Here is a 25,619-nt window from a genome sequence, read left to right as displayed (position 1 = left end):
CTGAGATGTGCATTTTTTTTTACTGTATATGTAAGGGATGATAAAAATAATTGTAGTAATATAGAAATACAATATGGCAGAAGGAGGAGAAGAAAATATAGATCTCCAGGATTTCGATGATGCAAATTTAAATGATGATGACGCTACTGCTGAAACATTCTTTATAGACGATGATAATGCCCTTGCAGAAGCTGATCCTTTCCTTGCTAGCTCAAGCGCGCGGAGCCCGCAGGTAGATCGTGTGATTGGACAGAGAGTAGAACTTGAAATAGATATGGCTGAACAATTCTTAGATGAGAATAATATTACTGATGAAGCAGCACGAAACGAATTAATTTTGAATGCAAAGATTAAGGATGGAAAGCTGTATTATAAAAACCTCAGGCTATCAAAAGATATAGGACGTGGATTTAGATCACTCAAGACAGTAAAAGGAGTAGAAGGAGGATCTGAATTTGTAACTAAAGTATACAGTAAGATGGAGGACAGCGCAGAGCCCGAATATGTGAGACGTGAATTGCATTCTGAAGATGTGAGAAAAGATAAAATACCGGCTGAGAAGATGACGCCAAAAGACATGGGTATATACAAAGATAAACTGACAGAGTTACGGCAAGATGCTTCTGGTAATGCAGATAAAATACAAGCTTTTGAAAATAAAATCGAACAATGGAACAATCTAAACCCAGAATATAGAGCTATTAATGATGAATTAAGGATTGCGAATATGCGTCTTGGCGAGCTTAACAATGAAAAAGTTAAAATAAGGCTAGAGAAAAGAGAAGTTGAAAAACAGTTAGAGGAAATTCCTGTAGAACACACCCAAGCAAAAGTAAAAGCTGAAAAACTACTAGCTGAACTCATAACAAGAGAAGCTAAAATTGACAATCGAATTGAATACGAAAATGGTAAGATTAGCGGGGCACGTGAAAGACTGGCGTCGACTAGGTCTCTTCGTGATGTAATTTCAGATCCAGAATTATCACTCAGACTGAAGCTAACAGAGTTATTTAAACGAAATGGTATAACAATCGCTGCAATACTGACTGCCCTTGGAATGGCAATATCAACAATTGCCCTGGCTGTGACTAAAGTAGGAGGAGGGGGAGCAGGGGGAGGAGGAGCAAACGCAGGAGGTTCAGGTCCGCCCAAAGTATATACAAAAGCGAAAGAAATTGTAAAGCAATTTGGTGAATGGTTAAAAACATTGGCTGCAAAAAGTGCTGCTGCAATACCCGGTCTAATCGGTTCCCTCGTCAGTTTTCTATTAAAAACAGCAGGATCGGTGGTCGGATTTGTCGGAGAACAGCTATGGATATTTTTAACTGGTTTAACATTAGTCATTATAAATAAAATTATGTATTAATATATGACACCCCTACGGCATCGACATGTTTGGTGAAAAGAATATTGCAAAGTTTCTTTCTAAAAATAAAGACCTGTTTGGTTTCTCTGTCGAATTGGAATGGTGCAAACTTCGGCGGGTAAATCGCCATATCCATGCTATCCTTCGAGCAAATCCAGGTGTCCGACTCAAAGATGATAATCTGTATCATAACATTTTAGCTTTCGTGAAGGAATGTCAAAAGACTAACTCTTTAAGCGACTAGAATTCATAAACGTCTTTCAGGAGATTGACAATGATGAAATGGAAGTCCAACATTTACAAGAATATTGGGTTCTTCGATTGATTCGCGACACAGGTAATCGATTTATCTTTCAGGCAGACGGAAATATTTACGTAAAGATGTGATTAATTTTCTTTTTTCTTCTACTATATACATTACACGAAAAATGGGGTACGATAGAACATTATTACCGAATTTCACCAACCGAATACCGAATGGAACGAAGTCATATAGAACTCATCATGTGATTGCCCATAATCCAAGTGAGGCAGATCCAGGCCAGACACTTATCATACGATGTCCGAAGTTAGAAAGCGGAGTAGTACTAGTTCCTAACACTTTCGACCTGTTTTTGATCTCGAAGTAACGGGACATGAAGATAACCGAGTAGTACAAAATGTTGCAAAAAATTTGGTGGAGCGTATGGTTCTCACATTTGAGGGGCAGCAACTTTTCAATTTGAATAAATATAATCTCATTGAATTATCGCGATCTCTTCAAACATAAAAAGGAGAGAACGAACATGACACTGTACGGAATTCAGAACGAAAATCTAAGAAAATTGAGAAGTGGCGCGGCCGATGCAAATGCCGACAGGCTTTCAAAATGGGACGATATTTTACTTTTCGACACATATAAAACAAAATATGCTATTCGTCTCACTCACCCCCTCATAACAGGCCATGGAGTTGCATATCCAGAAGCGTTAGGGAGTCATATCGAATGGGAAATTACGTTGGCACCCACCTCCCAATTACTTGTCAGTAATAATGTTGTTACACCCAATTATAAATTAAAAAACATTCAAATGGAATACGAAACAATTTCTGATTCCGTACTCGCGAGGTCAACTGCTGGTTATTACAACAGTGGGAAAAGTTACCTTTACGAGCATATACATTATTTTAGAACAATCCCATTCAAAGAATCAACCACGGTTATCAATGAAAATATAAATGTACCACGACGTAGCATGAGAGGTATCGCTATACTCTTCACTAAAAATCAGAATCAGACAGAACTGAACAGTGAACTTTTCTTTAACCCATCCATTGAATCTGTGTCTGTAATGATTGAAGGCATTGCAAATAAAGTGTACGCTCAGAAGATGATACCAAGACAATTTTGGCGAGAGGTGCGACGGTATTTTGCTGAAGATAAAGATTGGTGTGAAATTGATATAGATGAGGTCGATATTTGAAGAATAAATTCTGTCTGTTTATCGATCTGCGTAGTTTTAAAGATATTGAGTTTCATGGAAATGGTCTTAGAGTAATGAACACAAAGGACGGAATTCAACTTGAAATTCTGAAGAAAGACACCTCAGTTAAGGGTGCCGACGACGCTCGCGATGACAATATATTGCTCACGTTTATGTTATTAGCGATGCCCAGGTCACTGTTGAAAATAGTAGATTAAAGTCTTTTCAATTTTAACCATGACCCGTCATTCCTATCGGCCATGTTTCTGCCAGCCATTCGCCCGTGTCTGGATTGTATAACTGCACACGCTTGATATCATTTGGCGCCATCATAATTTTACTACGCTTTTCACTACGGATTTCTCCAGCCTTTTTCCGTACAAACTGTACAAACTGTGCCGGCTCCGGCTCCTTCCCAGTTTCAAATAGATCTTTATAATCTTCAAAGTTCAAATGTTTTCTAACACAAACATCTTTCACCCCTTTATTTTTTTCGTCTCGGAAACGGGAGTTCGAAAAGCATACACTTCGAGCGTATGCCGACAAAATCAAGAATAGGTTCACCATTCAACTCATCTTTAAATTACCCATCACTTTTTATTAATCTTCGGAAAGTTGGGCCCACTCATCCCACTAGTATCATATATAGACTTCTCACCATTCTTTTCCACATCTTCTCGGACTATATCATTGAAAGTTACGTCCGGGTCCGGGATCGGCACACTGTAAACAAAACTGTCAGTATCCATGTAGGCTAATCGTATTCCAGGGAACTGGGCCCGAAAGTAATTGTAATGCGTCTCATACATAAGCAGCTTAGAAAGTTCCAGTACTGCGGCGCCGATGAAAACTGGTTTTACATATCTATGCTCATCCGTTTTCAGTTCCAGTAGGACACTGTCGCAGGAATCGCCATCCTCTTCGGAAGTTATGAAAGTTATATGTTTCATCTTTGGATTATACTTCTGAATCTTTTACGTCCACTATCCGTGCCGTTCCAGTCCGAAACAAATCTAAAGTCTCTGTACTTTCGAACATCTTCTATTGTCTTACCGAACATTGCATTATTCATCAGCTTATAGAAATTCTTTTCGAAATCTGTCCTCCCCTTTGTCCTCATTTTAGTGTTAAAGTCAATATATTTCGCGAGACATGGAGCCTCATCGAAAGCAAGCACCCGATAAATCTTTTTCAATCTCATTCCCATCCGAAGATAGAATTCCAGCAACTTGTAGTGTAAGACGTATCTCTCTCTATCCATCACACTTGTAATCAGTCGACCGCCCTGCCTCGGAAATCATAGTGATGCGGCGCTAATGGCAAATCGCTGTGTTCTTCATGTAATTCGGGGGGATATTCTAAGTCTACTTCTAGAAAACTTGGTGGAAAGGTGGCGCCAGGTCCCCACGCTCCGCCAGCTCCACCGTCTCGGGCATACCATTCCTCCCACTCTTCCATCGTCATCCAATGAAGTCCGCCCGTAGGCATTGCCTGACTCATTGCCCAGCCGTAGAGATTGTTTGCATCGAGATATTTTATTTCGGTCACTGGTTTCTCCGGATCGTAATTCCCACCAGCTTCCCCTTCGACCTCATCTGTTGCATAAGCTGGATGATTTGTCTGTAAATAATGAATATTACACTGGCTGATACCGCCTCGAATTCCCCTCTGTACGAAATTCATCTGCTCAGCATCTTGAATGAGCCCAAATTTATTACCCGTATAAAGTAACATAGCATCCCATGTTAGACCGGGCGCCGACATATAGTGGGCCGGATCTAACTTATATGCTTCTAAACATGTGTCACGGAAATTTTCGAATATATTTGCAAGAAGTAGAACGTCAGTCTCACAATAGAATTCCATATAATCACGAATCGTCTTACATCCAACTTCGTCCCATACCTTCAATGCATGCTCATAATCAGATTCTGAAATCCCCTCTTCCGTCAATTCGCTATAAAATTTGCCCCTCGGTGGTAGCTCCTCTTCTTCCAATCGCTCTGGAGAATCTAAATATTCATACGGAAAGAAACCTTTCGCTCTTTGAATGTCCGGGTACGAAAGTGGGGCCGCCGTCCACCCATCCTCCGGCACAGTTTTTGCCAACTTCGCCAATGACCCCATCATCAGCTGAGCACTGTCCATAAACTTTATAGAAAAGTGGCGTCTCTTTATCTCCCCATCGACAACAATTGAGGCGTGAAAAATAAATGTTTTCGAGAGACCCATAATTCCACCATTGCTCGTCTTAGCTATGATTTTAGGCTCTGGTCCCCCTCCGGCGTCGATTTCATGTAATTCTTTCAAAATAAAAGAACCATCGTATCCCTTGAGGTTGTGAAAGTAGATAGGAATGGTTCTCAACGGGCGGCACTTTTCACAATAAAAAGTCGTTCCGTCTCGGTATCCTGCCGGCTCTCCACATGCAATACAGACTGGATGCCGTAATTAGAAGGATCTTTCATTGGTTTTATTTTCAAATAATACGATTTCGAATAATTCTCAGCCCGTTCTTTCATATCCTTCAGAAAGTCTGTAACACAGGAGAGCCCCGTGAATGTTCTTTTACCATAAACAGTGGGTGGTCGCCCTTCGCCCCACCGTTCCACCATAACATACGAAAGACAAATTGGAATATGTCGACCGGTCCCCTTCTCAATAATTGCCTCAGTATCTGCATAGACGACGTAGGGGGCGGGGACCTTCTTCCGATGTCCTTCGAATTGACATACTTCCTTAGGAAAACCTGGCTGGGCAGTGTCTGTTCCACAATAATTCTCATGTTCTTCCAACTCTCCTGTTGACGCAAATCCTTTTCCACAAACCGTACAAATACACTTCCGTCTGTGCACATTCTTACGATTTTTATTAGAATTAAGAAGGCGATTTTCCGCAGTAATTGGTACGAAGTGGGCCCTGCCGTCTTCGCCGACTATTAGTAAAATCTTCGCTGTCTGGACGGTTCCGGGACGGGTTCCACCTTCCGTTCCGACAGGGGCACTATAAAACACAGTTATACCGGACGGATCGGGATCGGACTCGTAGATCTGAAATACTTTGAGTCTGATGCCTGGATTTTGCTGCTCGAAGCGCCTGAACACAGTCAGATCGGCGGGTGTAGGAAATGGAATTCCTTCCCAACAGTAATCGGCTATAAATGGAGAGTACGTATTCCAATTTTTTCTGGTATTACCAGCCTTCTTTTTACGAAACTCGGGGTCGGCTAACTTTAAACTTGCTACGACGGCATACTGGAAGCAGTCCTCGGCGCCTCTGAGTAGGACCAGGTCGCTCACACATTTCTTATTTTTCAACCATTCCGGCAGTTGGGGGCCGGGGCCAGCACCAAGTAGTAATTCTACCAGTCTTACTTTAAAATTAAGTATCTCCTCGAGAACTAGACCAGAGCCCTCAACAGCTTCAGTTTTATCAAGCCATTCTTTGTAGTCTTTTACTAATTGTTCTTTCACTGCCGCCCCTCCTTATCTTTTGTGTATATACCCCCCTTATAGTTAACATAGTGTGTACGATTTTGCACACTTTGATCTTTTGGATTTTTGAATTTGACTTCCATTTCTGTAAAAACACGGTACATCTTTCTTTCTTTGGCCATACCTTCGATATCAATCTGCGCGATATCCTCGACTCGCTTGACTTCGTAGGAAAAATCTTTTTCTATAACTACATCTTTGAATGCTCTCCGTAAGCGACGTTTTTTTATGCTGTAATGCACAGTAAGTCTCCTTGGAATAAACTGCGGCGGCACCTTCTCCCATTTCTTCACCAATTCTTCTCTAAGATCATTGAAATCTATCCATGGTTTTTTACCGAAGGGATTTTCTAGAGTAAAACCTTTACCTGAAGAATCTGTTAAATCTGTGTGAGTCATGGTATACAGATAATTCTGAGTGTCTAGCCCTCTATTTAAATCGAGGTCAAGTATATCGACCAATTGGTTTATCTTATATTCATTCACGATTGGATCCATTGTACTGTCCTATATATATCATAAATAAATTTATTAAAGAAAATATCTATTCTAATTCATCAAAATCCACTATAATATTTTTGTCAGCATTTATTTGTTTATATATCTCACCTAATCTTTCTAAGTCGACTAGTTCTTCCGCATCTTGAATTCTGGTTTATTAGGCGCAGCACAAAATAACCTCTCAACAGTGAAAGAAAGAGCACGCTTACTTAAGCGCGGTTTAAATGCTAAGAATTCTATCTTACTACCTTTTCGGATATTACGAGGTACAATAGCAGGATTTTCTCGGACTGGCAATGGACTCACTGTTTTAAAACCGCAGTCAATTTCTGAACCATATCAATACATGTAGCGAAATCGTGATTTCTCCCTCTTTTAAACTGAAATTAAAATACGCCACTGGCTGAGGCCCCTCGCTCCCTCGCTTCTGATACACTTTAGATGGATTGTAAAATCCGCAGGAATTATTCTTGGAGTGAGCGGCCAGGCTTAGAGCATAACTTTTAGCAGTAGATGCATCGAAACTTTCACCTAGGGTACGGAATATTATTAAATCAGTAAACTTTTGAAGACTCGGTTGCCAACGGACACACACCCCATCACATGTAGCAGGATCTCCTCCCGAACCGTACTTAGGTCCGATGGGAAAAACCACTTCTAGCTCACTGTCTACGTATATGAAAGGATCTACCAAAGATTCACCAAATATGAGTTTGCCGTCACTGATTTGAATATTCTCTTCTCCGGTTTCAAGTATTTTTATTGCAGTTGAAATAGAAAGGATTGTCATTGTCTTATCGTATATATCTTAATAAAAAAAAAAAATTTCTATGATATAGTATCCCCAAAATGTCATACATATTCATAAATGGACCAACTGGAAGTGGTAAGAGTTACGATGCAGTAAATTTGGCAGAGACTCACGTACCAGAATTTGACACTAGTTTTTCTAGCAACATTGCCGACTTTTATAATGGGCGCCACGTTTCGATTGCCGATTTTCAGAAACAGTTTATAGAACATACTCTTAGTTTACAATATCAGGCTGGGGAGGGCCTCCCTTCAGAACGCTACATTATTTGTGACTCTTCCATAATTCAACATCTAACTTTTTCTAGAATCCGGGGCGTGGCAGCGGAAGAAAAAAAGATTGTTTCTAGAGCATTTGACCATTTACCTAGTTTCATTATCATATTCAAAGATATGCCTTGGGATTATTGCAGGCGGAATGTGTTGACTCGAGCCAGGTCGTACGAAATAGCCGCCTTAAAAGAACTAGAAGAGATTCACAACAAGTTCAAACAGACTTTCTTAGAAATTTGCCACGACTACAGGCTTCCATGTTTGGTAATTCGGAACGCTCTTACGCCCCTCGTTCTCAAGAATATACTTAATCCAACAATTGATACCGAGACAGTCGGACCAGTAGATTTTCCACAAGCTTTTGACTTTGGAATTGCATGGACCGGCGGCAGCCAGGGATTTTTAATAGACGGTTTCGAGGAGGAGGAACTTGAAAAAGCTTACTTTCCACCTGGTCAAGAACAACTAGAACAACCTCGAGTCTCACTCGAGAACCTACACAAACTTCTTAATGCTTGTGAAACAGTGTGTGCTTATAATGCTCCGTTTGACTTACGGGCACTTGATATGATGAAAAGGGTGGACTTTGGAGTTACTTGTCTATGGTTCATGTCAGTTGTGTACATTATACTTCAGCCAGAACTTATCGATAAAGCTGAACAAGGAGGATTGGAAAGAACGGACCGTGGCAACATGAGAAGTCGCTTTGAAGATCTTGCAAACTTAATATGTTCAGGAACTGAGGTACCACCTCATCCACATACTGCCGAAAAAGATGCAATAAGTGAACATTACTTACGACAGTACATGATAAATACTTGGCCAGGTGGGTGGAAGCGAGGTGGTAAACTGACACTTTCTTCTTTCAAGAAATTAAGACTTTTTCCATGGTACTTATTGAATAACTTTCGTAAATACTTACGTTAGTACTTACGTTAGTACTTGACAGGAACTTACGAAGTACTAATAACATTTTCCTCTGGCTCCCAACTATTGAAACTTTCCGGATAACCGCGCCATTTTATCAGATAATATTTCTTTCCCCTAATTTTTTTCGTCTTCAAAATTCGTTCTACTCTGTACAGCTCGTCGGCACCTTCCGAAAGGGCGCTCTGAAGTTCATCAGAATAGAAAGTGCCGAGTATTTCCTCTCCATTCAGATCTTTTATTTTGTAAACTGGCGGCGTTCCCAGTCCAGCCGCATACACAACTTTTGAAACCACGAAAATCTCCTCTGTCCAATTTGGTAAATATCCTTTCTTGAAAGTGGTCTTGTATTTTGTAATTCGGACCCGTTCTCCCGGCTTGAATTCAGGGTTAACTCCCCCGGCTGCCAACTCAGGACCGAATAGTGTATAAAATGCCTGCCAATCGTTCTCCTCTGTTACGTCCCTGGGTTTCATTTTGATACTTCCGTGAACGGTGTTATTGTAATTCTCAAGAAGTTCTGGTAAAATAGAAAGCCATTCACGTGTCTGTCTGTATGTAAAGTATTTCCACATCATCGTCTTAAGAGTCCGATTAAAACGTTCAACGACGCTAGCTTTTTTGTCACTGTAGGTGTGAAACCAGTGAATTCCCACCTCCTCCAACCACCCCTGCATTTTTCGGTTCGTAAATTCCCGCCCCTCATCTGTCTGAAGTTTGTCGGGCCTTCTCCCGGATTTCTTAATCACGTCTTGTAGTGCCTGTAATGTATCATCCGCTGTTTTTGACTTTATCGGCCTGGCCCATGCGTATTTGCTGAGCACATCGATTACTGTTAGCATGTATCGAATGTTACGGTTCTCTTTTGCGAAGGGGGAGGGAATTCCACGAGATCCGCTTCCCACTGGGCGTCTATCGATGTTACAAAAACGCGCCGGCCTCCATGAGTACGAGGGACCGGTTTATGTAGATTATAAGTTAGCTGAGTTTTTAACCACTCCTGCACCTCTTTCTTAGTAACGTGGAGTCCGCTGGCCCGTGCTGCGTCATATAATTTTTGTACACCTCCAAAACCAGTTTTTGGGTTGTATATAATTCTCTAAGAGTACCTTCGGCTTCAGCTTCCATAATTGCTATATTATACGAAAAAATTTATGCCGTACGGATACCGTAAACGAAATACTAGTTTACTGAATGTGTATTTTGCAATTGACTGATTAGTGAATCTGCCTTCTGTTTTGACATCCTCATTCCATATTGTTTTATAATAGAGTTGATGTCTATATCGCTCGGTGTGAAAAATAGTACTAACATCTGTATGTTTTCCCTGAATGGTTTACTAATACTAGTAAATTGTTGAGTCAGAACCCAGACAGATAATCCTTCGTGTCTTGCGCTGAAAGCAATTTTGACTAAATTGTCACTGCGCTTCTTCATATCTTTGGACGAGGCGCAGTCGTCGAGTACTATTAAAGTGTTTGTACCGGCCCATTCGTTCCGTACGTAGGTAGTGTATCATCCACAGCATCGATGTCGACCGGAAACACAAACACTTGGTCATCGGCGAAAATGAATCTTTTATTATACGTTTTATTAATCATGAATGTCGGACAAATGAAAACTATATATTCGAATTTCCTTAAGTACGGACCGGTGAGGAGGTCCATTACAAATTCTGTTTTGCCAGAACCTATCGGTCCATTTATAATCATGTTGAATGGTGGGGTCGCGTATATTGTCATCGGAACGGATCTATATACTGTAAATAAATGTAATAAATATTGCTAAAGATAACAAACCAATTTTACCATATTCGTGAATAGGGTCTGCGCCGGTCACGGCTGCTGCCTTCCGTTCCGAAGTGTTCCGAAGGGACGATAAGGGAGGGGAAGGTCCCTGAGTCGTGTCATTGTGAGGTGACTCTCCGGGCTCGTCCTGCCACTTCACAGGATCTGGACCCCCACCTTCCATCTCGTGTATAGCACTTTCTCGAACTTCCGTGTTTATATCATTTACCCCGAAGACCATAGATTCTGTTGCGTATTGCAATTCATTATTATAACCTGAGATCGCCGGGCCCGAAAGAATGACCATCTTAGACGGTAAGAGAAGTAAATTGGGCGAAACGGCCATATCAAGGTGGACACCAGTATTCGTTATTGTGTCTTGATATCGCCGATAACTGATTACTTTGTCGGTATTACGAATTTCATCTTCGAGGAGAACGCCAAATTCTTTTCGAACTTGCTCTGCACTGCCAGTATCGCCCACTATGGTACTACGAATATTCGCTTGTGCGCCAAGTATGCAATATACGTAGGCTTCAAGGCTTTCATTGAGGCGAGCGAGACCGGCCTTTGTTAGTCCCGAGTCTCCCTTCAGAGGAATGAAACTATTGTATTGTCCCTCCGATCCATCATTTCGGAAGAAATAATAGTGTGGTCTGTCTTTGTCGGGCAGTACATGTTTTTTCTTTCCAAAAATGGTATGTGTATAGAAAACGCCTCCGTCGGCAGAGAGGAAAAAGTCATGACCGTTGTATATCGCTTTTGGCTGTCTAACGGGCCCACGATTAGTATAATATTCATAACCATAACCAAGACCCTTATTTTGGCCTTTTCGATATCGAAAGTCGGACTTCGTTGGACTTATATTTCCAAATTCAGTACATAGAAGTTCATATTGGACGAGATTGTACGGATTGTCGCCCGCTTTGAAGGTGGGGGTATCGTCTGGAAGTGCAACGCCCATTTCATGAAGAATACGACGTATTGTAAAATATACATGGAAACGGCAGAATGATCGTATTTGCGGAGGAAATTTCCCTTCGGAACCGAAGAGATGGGCGAATGATATACCACAACCAGTAGTGCTACACCATACAGCGAAATTCAGTTGCTGGTCCCAATATTTCATATGCGGGCTGCCCAGCCAGACATTACTTTCTTTCGCTGATCGATGAGTGATTACGTTATCTTTGAACACATCCCGAGGATGAAAAGTAAATTTTTCGGTCGGTGTTACATATATTTCTAAGTCCATGAGAATAGGTTTTATTCCTCCATTCGGTTTGGTAGGAATATCAGAATGCTGTACTGTCGGTACGCTCGTCTTATTCAATTGAAAAGCAACTGGGAATAGGTCTGTACTCATTATTTGTGTTTCTATATACATATAGATTTTAATGGAGGAGAATTTTCCATACTTCGGAATCGTACTAACATTCCAGACCATGTTAATATTATATTTCGGATTCAGGTTTAAACGAATTTTTATTTTTTACTAAGAATAGATAACATACTGCAAACAATGGAGAATTTAATAAAGTCATCGGCAAATACAACTGTGGCACTACCAACCGCAGCGTCGGACAATAATCGATCCATAATAGAGACGAAACGTGAAAAAATACTCTGTGTCATCGCAAGTGGTCAAAGTAAGTTATTTTTTGGTAAGGAGATTTCAATTGCTGACGTAGAAAAATGGGGAGATGAAACGGTGAATAAAGCATTTAAAGTCTATGAAGCGAAATACAGTTCTCTTATAAGTGATAATATCACTCAAAGTTTCATAGATCTAGGAGCCCGCGCAATAAGTCAGGTAGTTCCAATCAATGACCGAGATAACTATGCCACTGATCTTAAAAAGGATTTTATTCTAAACAGTGAAATAAAACGATTATCAGGACGGATAGCCTACACATGGGGGCCCATACTTGCACTAATTTCCACCGGTTTAATTACGGGTAAACATTTAAATTTTAAAAAAATCGGGTTTAATATAGTACCTGAAATAAATGGATTCAACTTCGCCGACTCAGCAAACGCTTCCGCCAGGGACTCCGTCAGAAGCCCCGCCGACGGGGCCCACACCGGAAACGGAAACGATTCCGACACAGCGCAACATAGAGAAAGTGACGTTACCGCCGAAGCATCCAGGGAGAGTTGCTTCAGGGAAGCGACTAGCGGAATGGAACAGGAAAAACAAGGAGAAGAAACGCCAAGCAATGATTAATGATAGCGATGCGGTAGCGACTGAAGCAGACCTACCACCTACAATGAAAGAACAGTGTGATAATAATTCACGCTGGTATAATAAATGTTATCTTGTTTTAGGAATTGTGGGAGTTTCATTGACTGCATTAGGGCTATATTGGGGGCGTGCTCGGCATATTTGTCCCGTTAATCGATCGAGTCTAGATCGGAAAGATCCTCCCCAAAATAAGAAAGCGGAAAAAACAGAGCCAGTAGCGGCTCCGGGGGCCAGCTCCTCTACATTGTATGAGATGGATTAACTCCCCATATTTTTTATTTTTATTTTTTATTTTATATACTAGTCAGCAATCATGGATACTAAAACAGTTGTAAACACAATGTACGATGGTATTGTAATCGCAGGACTTGCGATGGGATATCTTATGATCTCCAGCAAATTTCTGAAAATAGAGGTTGGTGATCCAAGTCGACCAACTTTAATTCGATTAGCAAAATTAGGCGGTGCAACTGCTGCAGCGGTAGCAACCAAAGATCTTGAACAGAAAAATATTATTCCTGCAGAACCTTATACTTTGTAATAATATACAGTTAGCTATGGCCTCAGCAATAGGAATGACAGTTCTCGGTGCCGTATTAAATGCAACGGCATTCACAGGTGGAAATATTATCGGACAAAAGCTTTCTGGGAATGGTGATGCTCTTATTGAAGAGAAAATTAGACATGATAAAGCATTAGAAAAATTTGAACATGATCGCAACGTCTGGTCAGAAAAAAGATTACTACAGGCTGACTGGGAAAGAGAAAATCAGGCAAAGGACGCACATGCTGCGGCAGAATTAAGAGATACAGATGCAGAAATCCTAGAAGAAGCAGAAGCGGTGCAAAGCCGTTCCGAAGGGGCAGTTCAATTCTCAGATTATTATCAGCCAAGTCAAGAGCAAAAAAAATATGAGATGATCTATATTGCTGGAGGATTGGTCGTGGGATGGTTTATCTTCCGATAGGGTTCCTTCAGAACGTACCGGTAGGTGGAACGACTACAATAATTCAATACAAAAGCTAGTTGGCCAGTTATTGAAATCGATCATCTTTCCATCCTGATCTGTTATCCAAATACGCATTGAACTCATATGGTCTGAACCTTTTCTCAATGGCATGGAAATTGAGCAGTCTTTAAAATTATAGGTGACCTTTTCACCTATTTCTTTTGTATCCTGAATGGGAAGTGTTTTTAAAGAGTCTGATAATACTCCCTGTATGTATTCGTCAGAGCCCAAGCCAACATAACTTCCAGAAACATCGATGACATCTGAATGAACTATGTATTTAGTGACTGTTAAGAAATCCGCTCGACCTGGACTCATAGTACTTTTTGTCACGGGGTTGTTCTCAGGTTTATCTGAAAAGCCGACTACTTTGGCGAAGCTACCTGTGGCATTGAAATAGACTTTAATATCTTTAGCCAAAGTTAGAAGAACGTGGCCTGTCGGCAGATGTTTTTCAAAATTAATTTTTTGCTTCAATCCGATTGCTTTGTTTAACGTATCGATATTGTAGTTACCTGGACGTATTGATTTAGTCTTCTTTGGTTGGTCACCTTCTTGGTATTTTAATACATTATTCGTCGATGTTATGTTATGCCATGAATTGTACAGTCCACACTCTAGCAGCCTTATCTTCGTAAACTGTGATATGTCAATGCAAGGGTTAAAATACATAGTAACCGGTTTGCCTGTTTTGCTTTCAATCTCAATGATCATCGTTGTACGTTGTATATTATTACAAGGTATTATTTATTTTTCACTGTATATAGGTTAATCATGTCTGGTCCAAGTAACTCCGGTCTAGGTGTAATTCGTGTACAAAATCTTGAGCTTGAAGATCTGAGTGATGTTAAAGTGAACAATAATACTAAGATAGCTACTAATCATAATAAGGATTATGTCCTTCGTTACAAGGACCGCGAGAAATATTTCGTTTTAGCCGCGGCGCCCCACGAGCATGCTGTAGAATTTTCTGAACTTACAGACATTGATGAAACCGTAATTGACGCCACAAAGGCTTCGAATGATCCTACTCCTTTTGCACTGACGTGGAATTCGACTAGTCAGAAATTCATGCCTTATAATGTACCGCGTAACATCTTAGATATATTGAATAGTGAAATTAGTGGTGGAGTTGCTGAACTGCCAGGAACTCCAAATGTTATTTATTTCGATAGCAATGTTAACAAGTACAAGTTGTTAGATTTTCGTAGTTGGCTTACTCCTACGAATCCATACATTGCACTTCTTGGTATACCGATTCACCTTAAAATTAGTCCTCTTAATACAATAATGAAGGCAGATAATACACTAAGAAGGTGGATAAACGAGGGGGAGAATTATTGCTCGTATACAGCTAGCGGAGTTCCAGTTAGATTATTTTGGGACACAACTTTAAAGAAACTGGGTCTTAAAAGTGTCGGTGATGAGGCAGCTGCTCTCACTTTACAGACTGTAAATCAACAGATGACTGATAATATGAAAATACTTCAACATGGTACAGTTCTCATTAGATGTGTAAAGTTAGCTACGGGAGACGAGTTTGACGATTTAGTTGGATATTATGCTATGAAAACAGATAACAGAACATCTTGTGACATTATCATAAGTATCGATAAAGATCGCAATGAAATGAGTATTGAATGTTTGTTGGTGGGAATAGAATAGAGAACGACTTAGGAACTACATTTGTACGTAGAGATAAAAGAGTGAACACTTTAGATATCAGTACCATTCATCTGAAACGTCTCATATTATTTGAAGTAATGGTCTTCCGTCACATTTTAAGTTCAGAGGAAATTACTAAAATTTTATCTATCGGGTGAACAAGTTAACTAGAGTCGTTCAGAAAATTTTTCTGAAAACTGTAGAATGACAGACATTGAACATGACATCACAAGTTACTAAGCAACATTCGAAGCCCGGTATTGCGAAAGCGGTATTGCGAAATTCCTGGAAAGTTCCTGCCTGAAAACGTACCGATAGGGGTATTGCACAACAGTGTTCCGGTAGGGGTTGAAGAGCAGACCGGCTCCGGTACGGCTCAGTCAGAATCTATCTAACAAATGAGAGAGAGAATAGAATGTCGTTCCGTTTTGCTCAGTGGGGGTGAGTCATAGCTACTGTATTGCGCAAGTCCAGGACCTGACTCAGCAGGGAATTTCCCTGCTTAGTTCAGGACAATGCACTGCTGCGCAACAGCTGTTGCGTGTGAGTTCATATATAGGTCAGGGTCGCACTTTAGTTACATGGATGGTTAAATTTTCCTTCGCTCCATTTAGATAAATGAATAAAAATGGTGTAAAATTCTTATTTTGTCCTAGAGGTCAATATAATCTTACTACTCACTAGTATTACATATAGGGCTCAGCCCTTGGTGTCGCGCCAGGGGTTAAGATTAGAAATTTTATTTGTATTGATTCATGATAAGTAATAGTAAAGGATAAATTAGAATTAATTGTTACTTGCTATATATTTTTGTATGACAACTACCCTCTGATGAAAACAGTTCACGTACACGATGTTAGACCCTGCAGGTACAGATTTTCTGTTTGTGTACAAAAAGTTGGAAATAAATGGCAATTTTTACCATGATAATTACCTATTGTTTTTCAAGGGACGTATTGTCCCATCATTGTCGTTGCAATAGTAACTGTACCGCCAAACTTCCGATATTGTAAGATGAAAACTTGCATTCCGTCTAAAAACTGGCAATTTTACCATCTAGTTATTCACACAGAGGGCACATTTCTAAAATTCAATCCCAGCATTCTTTGCGAATGTCCTCGTTCATATGCACAACAGTTTTCTCTCTTTTATTTTTTAGGCGTGATAGTAACGATATTTTGTATCAGTGACAAGGTGGATAATAATAATTACTGGCTAATAAAAGATATATATTTTATTAATGGAATGTTATAAAATAATACTTTGCACGTTCCGTATTTGTTTATTTACGAGCATTCAAAAAAACATGGTGGCACCCATGAGTTAAGTCGGTACACTTCCGGTAACTCGCATAGTACATTATGAATCTGCGCATGCATAGTAAGCTGCTGGCGCAACAATTAAAGTGAGGCAACAACAATCTCAAAACAAAATCTGATGTCAGGTGATTTTATGACAAACTACCAACACATTCCCAGAAAAGTACAAAGTTCTCTAAATTTCTTCCTTTGGCAACAGTCCAAGTCATACCTGCAGTGCTATATTTGGTTTCAAGTCAGAAATCAGGGGATCAGTGACTTGAAAGCCTACCTGATCATCAGCAAAGTATCCATCTTGAAGATCTTCTAGTAATATATCTTGAAGCTCTCTGTCCAAGGCTTCACCAGCTACACAGTAGCTGTAATACTCGTCCAGAGCAACCGCTGAATTTTCAGCAGAACTTTTTATTAATCTGTCCACCTTCCGTCTGTAGATGAGAACAATGCTTAGGTTCATCACTGGTATAAAAATGTGGAAATCATTTGTCCTTTGCAAGGGGTAAAGTCGTTCATTTTGGCAGGGTGCCAGAAAAATGATTCAGCGTCAATGCATCGATGCGTTTTAACTCAACATGTCATTTGTCTGAAGACTCTAGCAGGAGCCAGGCTAATTTAAACCCCACCACCACAACCAAATTTCTAGGTACAGTTCAAACAGTACAAAGTTGACAAAACAAAACATTCTGCTTTATTTTATGCAGAACATCCTGTAGACATTGTATAGCTGTGCAATAAAATGTTAATGCACCTAGCTGACAAATTTTTTCGTAATTTCATGTTTGAAACACAACTGCATACATCAACCTTATCTGTGTGTGCTTTCATTGAAAGTTTGCATGTTCGTTTCTCATTTTCAGGTATTTCTCCAAATCACAAATTTGTGTAACAGCATACATGTCTGATAACACCCTGGGATTTACTTTATGGCTACTTTATGGCTACTTTATGGCTACATTTGATTTCAGTTCAAGAGTTATTTATTTATTTATTTATTTATTTAATTATTTATTGCAACCCTTTTCAAGCAGGGGCTCACTAAAACAATGGGAGCAGCAAATTACACAGGGCACTGGAAATGCAAATAAGAAATTTACAGAAGAGCTAGCTGAAAAAAATCTAACAAAGAAAACAAGCCATTATTATCAATCAAACCATATTGTTTGTGACTAAGCTTGAGCTAAACGGAAATATTAGATTTAAATTTCTTCCTACTATCTATCTGTTAAGAAACGTCTGAAAAAGTCGATTTCTAAGTAAAGATATATATATTAAAGATGTTAACAGTTATATGAAAGGATATCAGGTCAAGACCACAAGTTAATCACCATGAGTTCTTGTAATCTAATTTGATCATGTTGACATGAAAGACAAAAAACATGCTACCACGGCAATTTAGAAATTCAAAATGCTTTTTTTCAACTTACAGATTATCTTTGGCTTCCCTATGATTTCCTTTCTCTGCCATCATGGCTGACTCCTGAACTGCAGACAGTCCAACCACTGCAATATTTAATTTCTGTAAAAAAGGTTCAGTGGAAATATTGTTCCACGTCATCATTGCCTGTACCATTGAAAACACAGTCCCTTGAACACTAGTTGGATACATGGTGAAGGCCGTAAAAATACATGGCAGGCAAGCTAGATCAACCTATCTTTTGAATGCATACAGCGGCCTTCGCCACATATTGAACCATTGCGCATTGTACACGAGAATAAAATGGCTGAACAAATAGCCTTGAATGAAATGTTGCTCAGCTAAGTTCTCTCGTGTGCAGAAGGCTTGAACAAGAGGAGCAGGTGAAAGTTTTTACTTGTATAAAGACTGCTCTCTAGTGTCAAATATTGCTATACTTTCGATGTATTGATACCATCCAACAGCTGCCCCTTTCAAAATAAAACATAAACAAAAGCGTCGTTTGATCGTTTAAACAAAAGAGAGGTGAAAGTGTTTAACAAATTCCACTCACCTCTTCCATTTCCTTTCTGTCTGTAGTTCCTCCCTTATACTCTGTGAGCACTCTTTGATATTTCATTCCATCCTTCGTCGTGTACTTGAACTGAACCTGTCAAGTTCAAATTCAAATAAATAAATTTGAAACAACTTTGTATTACCCCTGATCATTTCTAATCCTTATGAAATTAAATCACCATCATCACAAAACAATCCTTCATATAACATCAAGGACATCTTTACGATCTATCCCATGGAAACAAGACCTATCCTGTTTCCAAATTCCACATCTATCGGTAATTGTCATGCATGCAGCGACATGGTAGAAAAAGCTTCATTCATACAAATTGTCTCATCCTTTCTCCTTATGAAGCTATACAGACGTCAGCACTTGTCATGTCGTTCATATATTAGAAGATAAAGTAACTGTATCAAGAACAGAAACATCACTAGATCTTTGTCTTGAAAGGAAAAGAGTTTATAACTCTGTAATTTATAAAATTTACAACCCTTCGTTGAAGCTAAAATGAGCCTTAGAGATAGATATTTGTGTTCTCAAATGTGTTCAATACTTTTCTGGTCTGCCACTTGTAGGTGCTTATTTTAAAGCTCTTGGCATAAGAAAAATTTTCACCATCTTAGTTTTTCAAAATTAAAAAAAATTATTCGCCATTTAGTTATCGCAGGGATGGCAGCCATTATGAATTTAATACTGTATTACCATGGTATGGAAGATATTACACTTCACGTCCATGAAAGGCAGATAAAAATTTACAATTCAATGGTAAATGCAGCCAGAAATATAGCTTTATGCAAGTTCAACCTGTCCCATTTACGAAATTTTCACTGCATAGATAAACACGTGTGCTGTTATACAAAGTTCTGCGAGTATTTTTAGCTCATATTTGGTATGTATATAAATACCAAAAAGACTTTATATCGTGAGTAGATGGCGTCTGTATGTATGTATGTGGGTATGTATGTGCGGATGTATGTCCGTCACATACAAAGGCTCCCATACCACCAAAGCTACCATCTCAGTATTTGGAGTACAGGTAGATGCAGGGGTTGAGATGTGACGTTGTTCATATGAACATGTCAGAGTAAAAAATATGAAATAAGGTAAGAAAAAGGGGAAATCCTGCAAATGTGCAGGAGTGGTGGCAGTAACTGAAACAGCCCACACATCTGAGTAAGAGGTTGTTGACCTTTAACCTATTTGTATGCAGGGTACCTATTATGTGTGGGAGTGGAGGCAGTAACTGGAACAGCTTATAAGTCATTTCCTGTCATTGTTTATGAACTCTGACATATTAACAGATCTGCTCAAACCATGGATGTCTATTTTTGTACATCCATGGTTGAAACATTCTCTGCTATGCATGTTGCTAAGTTGACCTCCAGTAACTAAAGTTTGAGACCTTATTTACTTTTGTCATTCTTGTTTTTCTGGTTTAAATATTTGTTGTTGTTTTTCTGGTTGTACTGTCCAGAAATCATTGTCATGACATCAACGTAGAATTTTCCTGCACTGAACAGATAGAAACAACACTTATTGTTGATCTTTGGTATGTACCAATTCTGATCAAATTTGAGCGACACTGTATAATTGCGGTATTTTTTGCATGTTTATGAGATAAAGTTCGATACCAGAGTAAATTATTCCTGTAAAACAATTTTATTATTCTGAGACCTTACACCTTTGTATACACTTGCTCCAAGTCTGTGGGCATATAAGTATCAAAACATATAATAAATTGAAGGACGAAACATCAGCAGACCGAGATGCTAATGGTAGGTTGTTGCGTAGATCACGGGGTAAACGCCTTGGCCCACAGACGCTTGTCTAGCTAGTAACTCAGCTACTGAGAAAAGCCAGGTGACTGGGGGCCAGTCAAATTGCTTTAACGATCGATCACTAAATTGTGTAACAATTATTGTGACTTAATTATTTCATAGTAAGGTATTCCTGTAACAGATACCCTCTCAATGCTTTTGTGAAACTACACCTGGAAGTGTGTTCTTTGATGACATAAGGCGATGAGTTCGATAATTGAGCACCCATGTACGAAATTGCCGACTGTATTACATGTGTACTTTTTGGGCAATATTAAATTCATCCTGTTATGTGTACTTTTTGGGCAATTTTAATTTCATCCTGATGGGTGTCATAACAATGATGTTAGGTAATGTGTTCCTTCAGTACCAATCTTTGTATGGTTACCCCGTGTCCCCTGATTTTCATTCTTGATTTAGTAAGAGAATGGTTGACAATTTCTTTGAGGAAAGTGTGAGCAAAAGTTTAGGTCTTTCAATAAAGGGAACCTAGAAATCTGGTTGTTGTTGTTTGTATTTTCGTTTATGTTCATATGAGTCGTTGTTGTTGTTGACCAATAACATTCAACAAATATAACTATTGTGTTGTTCTTGTTTCAAACGTAATGTAGATAATTCACAAGAAATACTATGATACTATCATCATTTGACTCAATGCAACTCTCTCCCAACGTACACTCTCTGCCTTGATTAGACAAGGGGTGCAACCTAAGCTGGCTTCCAGCTCGCGCATCCAACATTCTTAGCACTAGAATAATATTCCATTCACAAGCAATCAAGTGAAAAGTAGCATGACAAGACGTGAAATAGATATAACAAAGCTAATTTAGGCAATTTTCACGTTGTACTATGACAAATTTACTCAGTTTGAATCTCCTGGCTGCTGATGCAGTTCAGATGTCGCTGGGCTTTTGAAATTTAAGCAAATCACGTTGCCTGTAAAGGAAACCCAGTGGCCAGCTATGATGTAATGATTATTACAAATTCATGACAAGGCTCGTCCCAACAAACATTCTTGTAGGTTTGCATTTCTTCACTACGATATCCTTGTTCGACTTCATTCAAAATTTTAATGTAGAAACATGATGTTTACGGGGCTACCGAGGTATACCATGTCATTCTTCCCTAAAATACCCTGAATGAATTAAGCATTTACGTAGACAATGTAAAATCTCTCTACAATCAGCGCACGAACATTGGCCTCCTGGGAAAATACAGTATTAGTCTTCAAATTAAACATTTGTGCTGATCACCTTTGTTTTAATTTGATGACTAAACTTCATCAGGACTCGAAAAATAGCAGTAGTCCCGCATCCATACACTACCAACTTTCCATGAAATGGTAGCCCGCACGGACTACCAAAGACCGGGACATAAAATTCAGTCAGTACTTGGCGTGGTATATCTGGTCTGTCACTTTGAAACGAGCTAAATTGCTGTCAAATCCAGTTGGACGCAGCACGCGGTCGGACCGTGGACACAGTAACATGAGTAAGACCAGACTGTGCCTTTGTTATGCAAATTACAAAGACAAGCGTGCAGTGAAACTTTGCAACAGAGTTTCAGTATCTCAACTGATGTACTTGGATGACAGGCACAGGAAATGATGGCCAATGAAAACGCATTTTCATTGCATTTGATCATAATGTATCAATCACAGTCAATATGCCTCCTCCCTTCAGAAAGCCCATGGTCTATTTAAGCCCTGCTACGGTATGTCTAGTCATGCTGAGAAGGTCGCGGTAATTGTCACGATGGCTGTCAAAATTTGCGTACAACTTTTAGAGTGAACGAGTTGTCAATAGGTCACCAAACTTGTGAGTATCACTTAGTCCATTAGGTTTCAGAACCTGCGCGTCATTGCAATTTTAGGGGTTACATACTCATAAGTACAGCTATCCTTGACATCCCTGTTTGCATGTCCCAAAAATGCTAAAAAGAAAACGGAAGTATTATGCAGCCAGTGATAAAAGACATGACTTTTGCATCAATAGTGCCAAACCAGCATTGTTACAGCAAAAAACAGGATGGTTGGACAGTCTCATATACATTACGTTTACTTTTTTGTACGTGGCACACAAGTTTTGTAGATAACATTGTAGATAAAAAGAACCGACTCATTTGAGTGTCTGGATAGAACACACAAGGAATTGCTAGATTACTAAGCTACTGCAGTGAACTGCAATAAAACTGCTCACATTAATTAGTTTCAGCTGTATCCAGCTGGCAAAGTCGACAACATTGTATGTCCCATGCAGACAGTTTGTCTGGGGAAGTTGAAATAAACAAGATTTGTACATGGACCAGTGATGGTAATGTTACATTGTATCTTAATCTTGAACACAGGGTGACAATCGTAAACTTCCATTTACAACCCCAGACAGAGCTAGTTTTGCCTTTGGACAAGTAGAATTTTTTTGTCTGTATCAAGTAACCTTGGTCAACACTAAAGTGGCCACGGGTGAAACAGAAACTGCCCAGTTTATAATATAACACACTACACGCCAATCTGCCAGCTGGCTACAGCTGAAACTAATTAGTGTAAGCAGTTTTATTGCAGTAGCTTAGTAATTTAGCAATTCCCTTGTGTGTTCTATCCAGACACTCAAATGAGTCGGTTATTTTTATCTACAATGTTATCTACAAAATTGTGTGTCACGTACAAAAAAGTAAACGTAATGTATATGAGACTGTCCAACCATCCTGTTTTTTGCTGTAGGAATAAAAAACCACGTTGCCACATCTCTTTTGCTGAATGTCATGGACCAGAAACATTTTTTTTTGGGGGGGGGGGGCTTTATACCTGTTTCCTTTGGGTATTAGGTGTGCAAGTATTCGCATTAAATGACTACAGAATTCACCTCATAGGCAGAATCTTGAAAAATTACTTTTTCTTGTCTGGTTAATGAAAGACAAAAACCCTATACTAAAATATGCATGGGCTACCAGCCATTGTCACTGGCTACCAACTTCAGAAAATGGTAGCCCAAGTGGACTCACAGAGAAAAAAGTTAATCTCGAGCTCTGTTCATGCTACTTTTCACTTGATTGCTCGTGAATAGAGTGTTATTCTAGCACTTGGAAAGTTGGATGGGTTAGATGAAAGCTAGCTTAGTGTGCACCTCTTGTCTAATTACGTGCAGAGAGTGTACTTTGGGAGAGGAATAAATTGGGTCAAATAGTGATAGCTGTGGAAACGCAGCTATCTGTTGGCGGGGTTGCGTGCGTCTTTATGTGGGTCAAAGGTCAACCCCGCCACGGATATCAAATAGTGATAGTATTTCTTACGACATCTACATTAACTTTGAAAAAACAAAGCAATAGTTATGTTTGTTGAATTTTATAGGTCAACAACAACAAAATGACTAACATAAACATAAACAACAATGCAAACAACAACAACCAGATTTCTGGGTTCCCTGTGCTTTCAGTTCTGAGGTGCTTACAACCTAAAACATGACAAAAACAAGACCTGTAACATAACCAGGTCTGTAACATAACCAGGCCCTTATTGATGCAACTGCAGCTAAGGGGCCTCACAGTGGAAGCAGCAGTTTTTGATTGTACATTTACTCATCAAAAACGCTAGGTTGGAGAATTCAATAATTCCAAGACTAACCTGGAATGGCAACTTTTTTAGATGTTTTTCATCTTGTCCCGGTCGTAACTTGATTCTGAATGAGACGTCATGTTCTCTGGTGACAGTTCCAACATTCCTTGTAATCTTACTGCTCTGTTCCTGGAAAAGAAAAAGCGAAGTTGCCTTAACAATCTAACCACTTTTCCTGTAGGCAGGTAGTCCTAACCACCCAATCAAAAAACACTGTCTGGTGGTGACAGGGTTAAAGGTATACTGTCACCTGTTCCAATTTTGCCACAGTAACCATGGAAAGAGAAAAGCTAACCAATCACAGATTTTAAGTGGGTGGCCGCTTTTAAAACAGCGCCCTCACATGGGCATTTTGAATACCAAGGAACACCCCTTTGACCATATATGGGCATATTTAGATTACAGGTGACTGTATTCCTTTAATACCAGAGCGGCAATTAATAAAGTCTTCTCTAATTGGTTAAAGTACTCTTAGGAAGACAGATACAATGGGATTAGGACATAAGGGCCGAGAAAAGACTGAAGACTACTTATTATGCGAAAAGCTGTGAAATATTTCTGTCATATAAAATTCCTGATCCCCCATGTTTGCTTTCTTATGATATACATAAATTCTGCACTGTTTACCTCTGAATCTTCTTGCATAATGTACAATGCAGGATGACACATGACCGTCATTTCAACCTCTGTTGCCACGACAGGGTTCTGGTGAATCCGTCGGATCTCTCTCGCCAGCTCCAGCGGGTGCAGAATGTTGATGGTGCCACCAGAAATTTTGGCACACTGCTTTATGTGGTGCATCAAACAAGCTTCACCTTCGATACCAATGATGGAGACAGTGGTGTTTTGATTTTTGGCAAATTCACCAACCTGAAAGTACCGTAGTGATATACAGGGTAATTGCAGATCCCAATTAATTAATCAATCTGGGCAGATGCAGATCTAAATTAATTAGTAAGGGCAAATGCAGATCCCAATCATCTATTTATTTATTTATTTATTTATTTATTTATTTATTTATTTATTTATTTAATATTTGAAATGTTTTAAAGAACTGAAATTGTTTAATTAAGCCAAAGTTTATGAGATAATACATAAAATAAATACACCAGAACCAGGTATGGCTAAAAAAACTGCTGCAAGGAATTTCTGAAAAGCTTTCATTAGAATATGTATCAAGGACAGCCCTTGGTAGAAATCCTACCATTGCACTAGTAAAGTGTATTTTATGTCTATTCGAAAGTTGCTCAGAGAAAATAACAACTTTAATAGTGTTACTGCTGTAATGTAAATTTGGATGTAACTAACTGCAGATATGTAAATTTGGCCATACATGCAGCATCAAGATTTAAGAGTCTGGTGC

The 25,619-nt window shown here is 39.4% G+C and overlaps 1 protein-coding gene across 2 annotated transcripts in view; it reads right to left on the bottom strand.

Moving 5' to 3' along the window:
• LOC139137160 (circularly permutated Ras protein 1-like) overlaps nt 1-25,619 on the bottom strand; it is a 59,419-nt gene that overhangs the window by 4,006 nt on the left and 29,794 nt on the right. For both annotated transcript variants that reach the window (XM_070705136.1, XM_070705137.1), the window contains exons 13-17: nt 24,884-25,126; nt 24,266-24,385; nt 18,827-18,922; nt 18,284-18,375; nt 17,131-17,287 (exon numbers count right to left, since the gene is read on the bottom strand). In XM_070705136.1, the coding sequence (XP_070561237.1) occupies nt 17,131-17,287; nt 18,284-18,375; nt 18,827-18,922; nt 24,266-24,385; nt 24,884-25,126 (708 nt within the window). The remainder of the gene's footprint in view (nt 1-17,130; nt 17,288-18,283; nt 18,376-18,826; nt 18,923-24,265; nt 24,386-24,883; nt 25,127-25,619) is intronic.

Source organism: Ptychodera flava, chromosome 7 (assembly GCF_041260155.1).
Source record: "Ptychodera flava strain L36383 chromosome 7, AS_Pfla_20210202, whole genome shotgun sequence".
Classification (NCBI taxonomy): Eukaryota; Metazoa; Hemichordata; class Enteropneusta; family Ptychoderidae; genus Ptychodera; species Ptychodera flava.
Note: the sequence above shows the minus strand (reverse complement) of the source record. Positions and strands in the feature narration are given on the sequence as shown.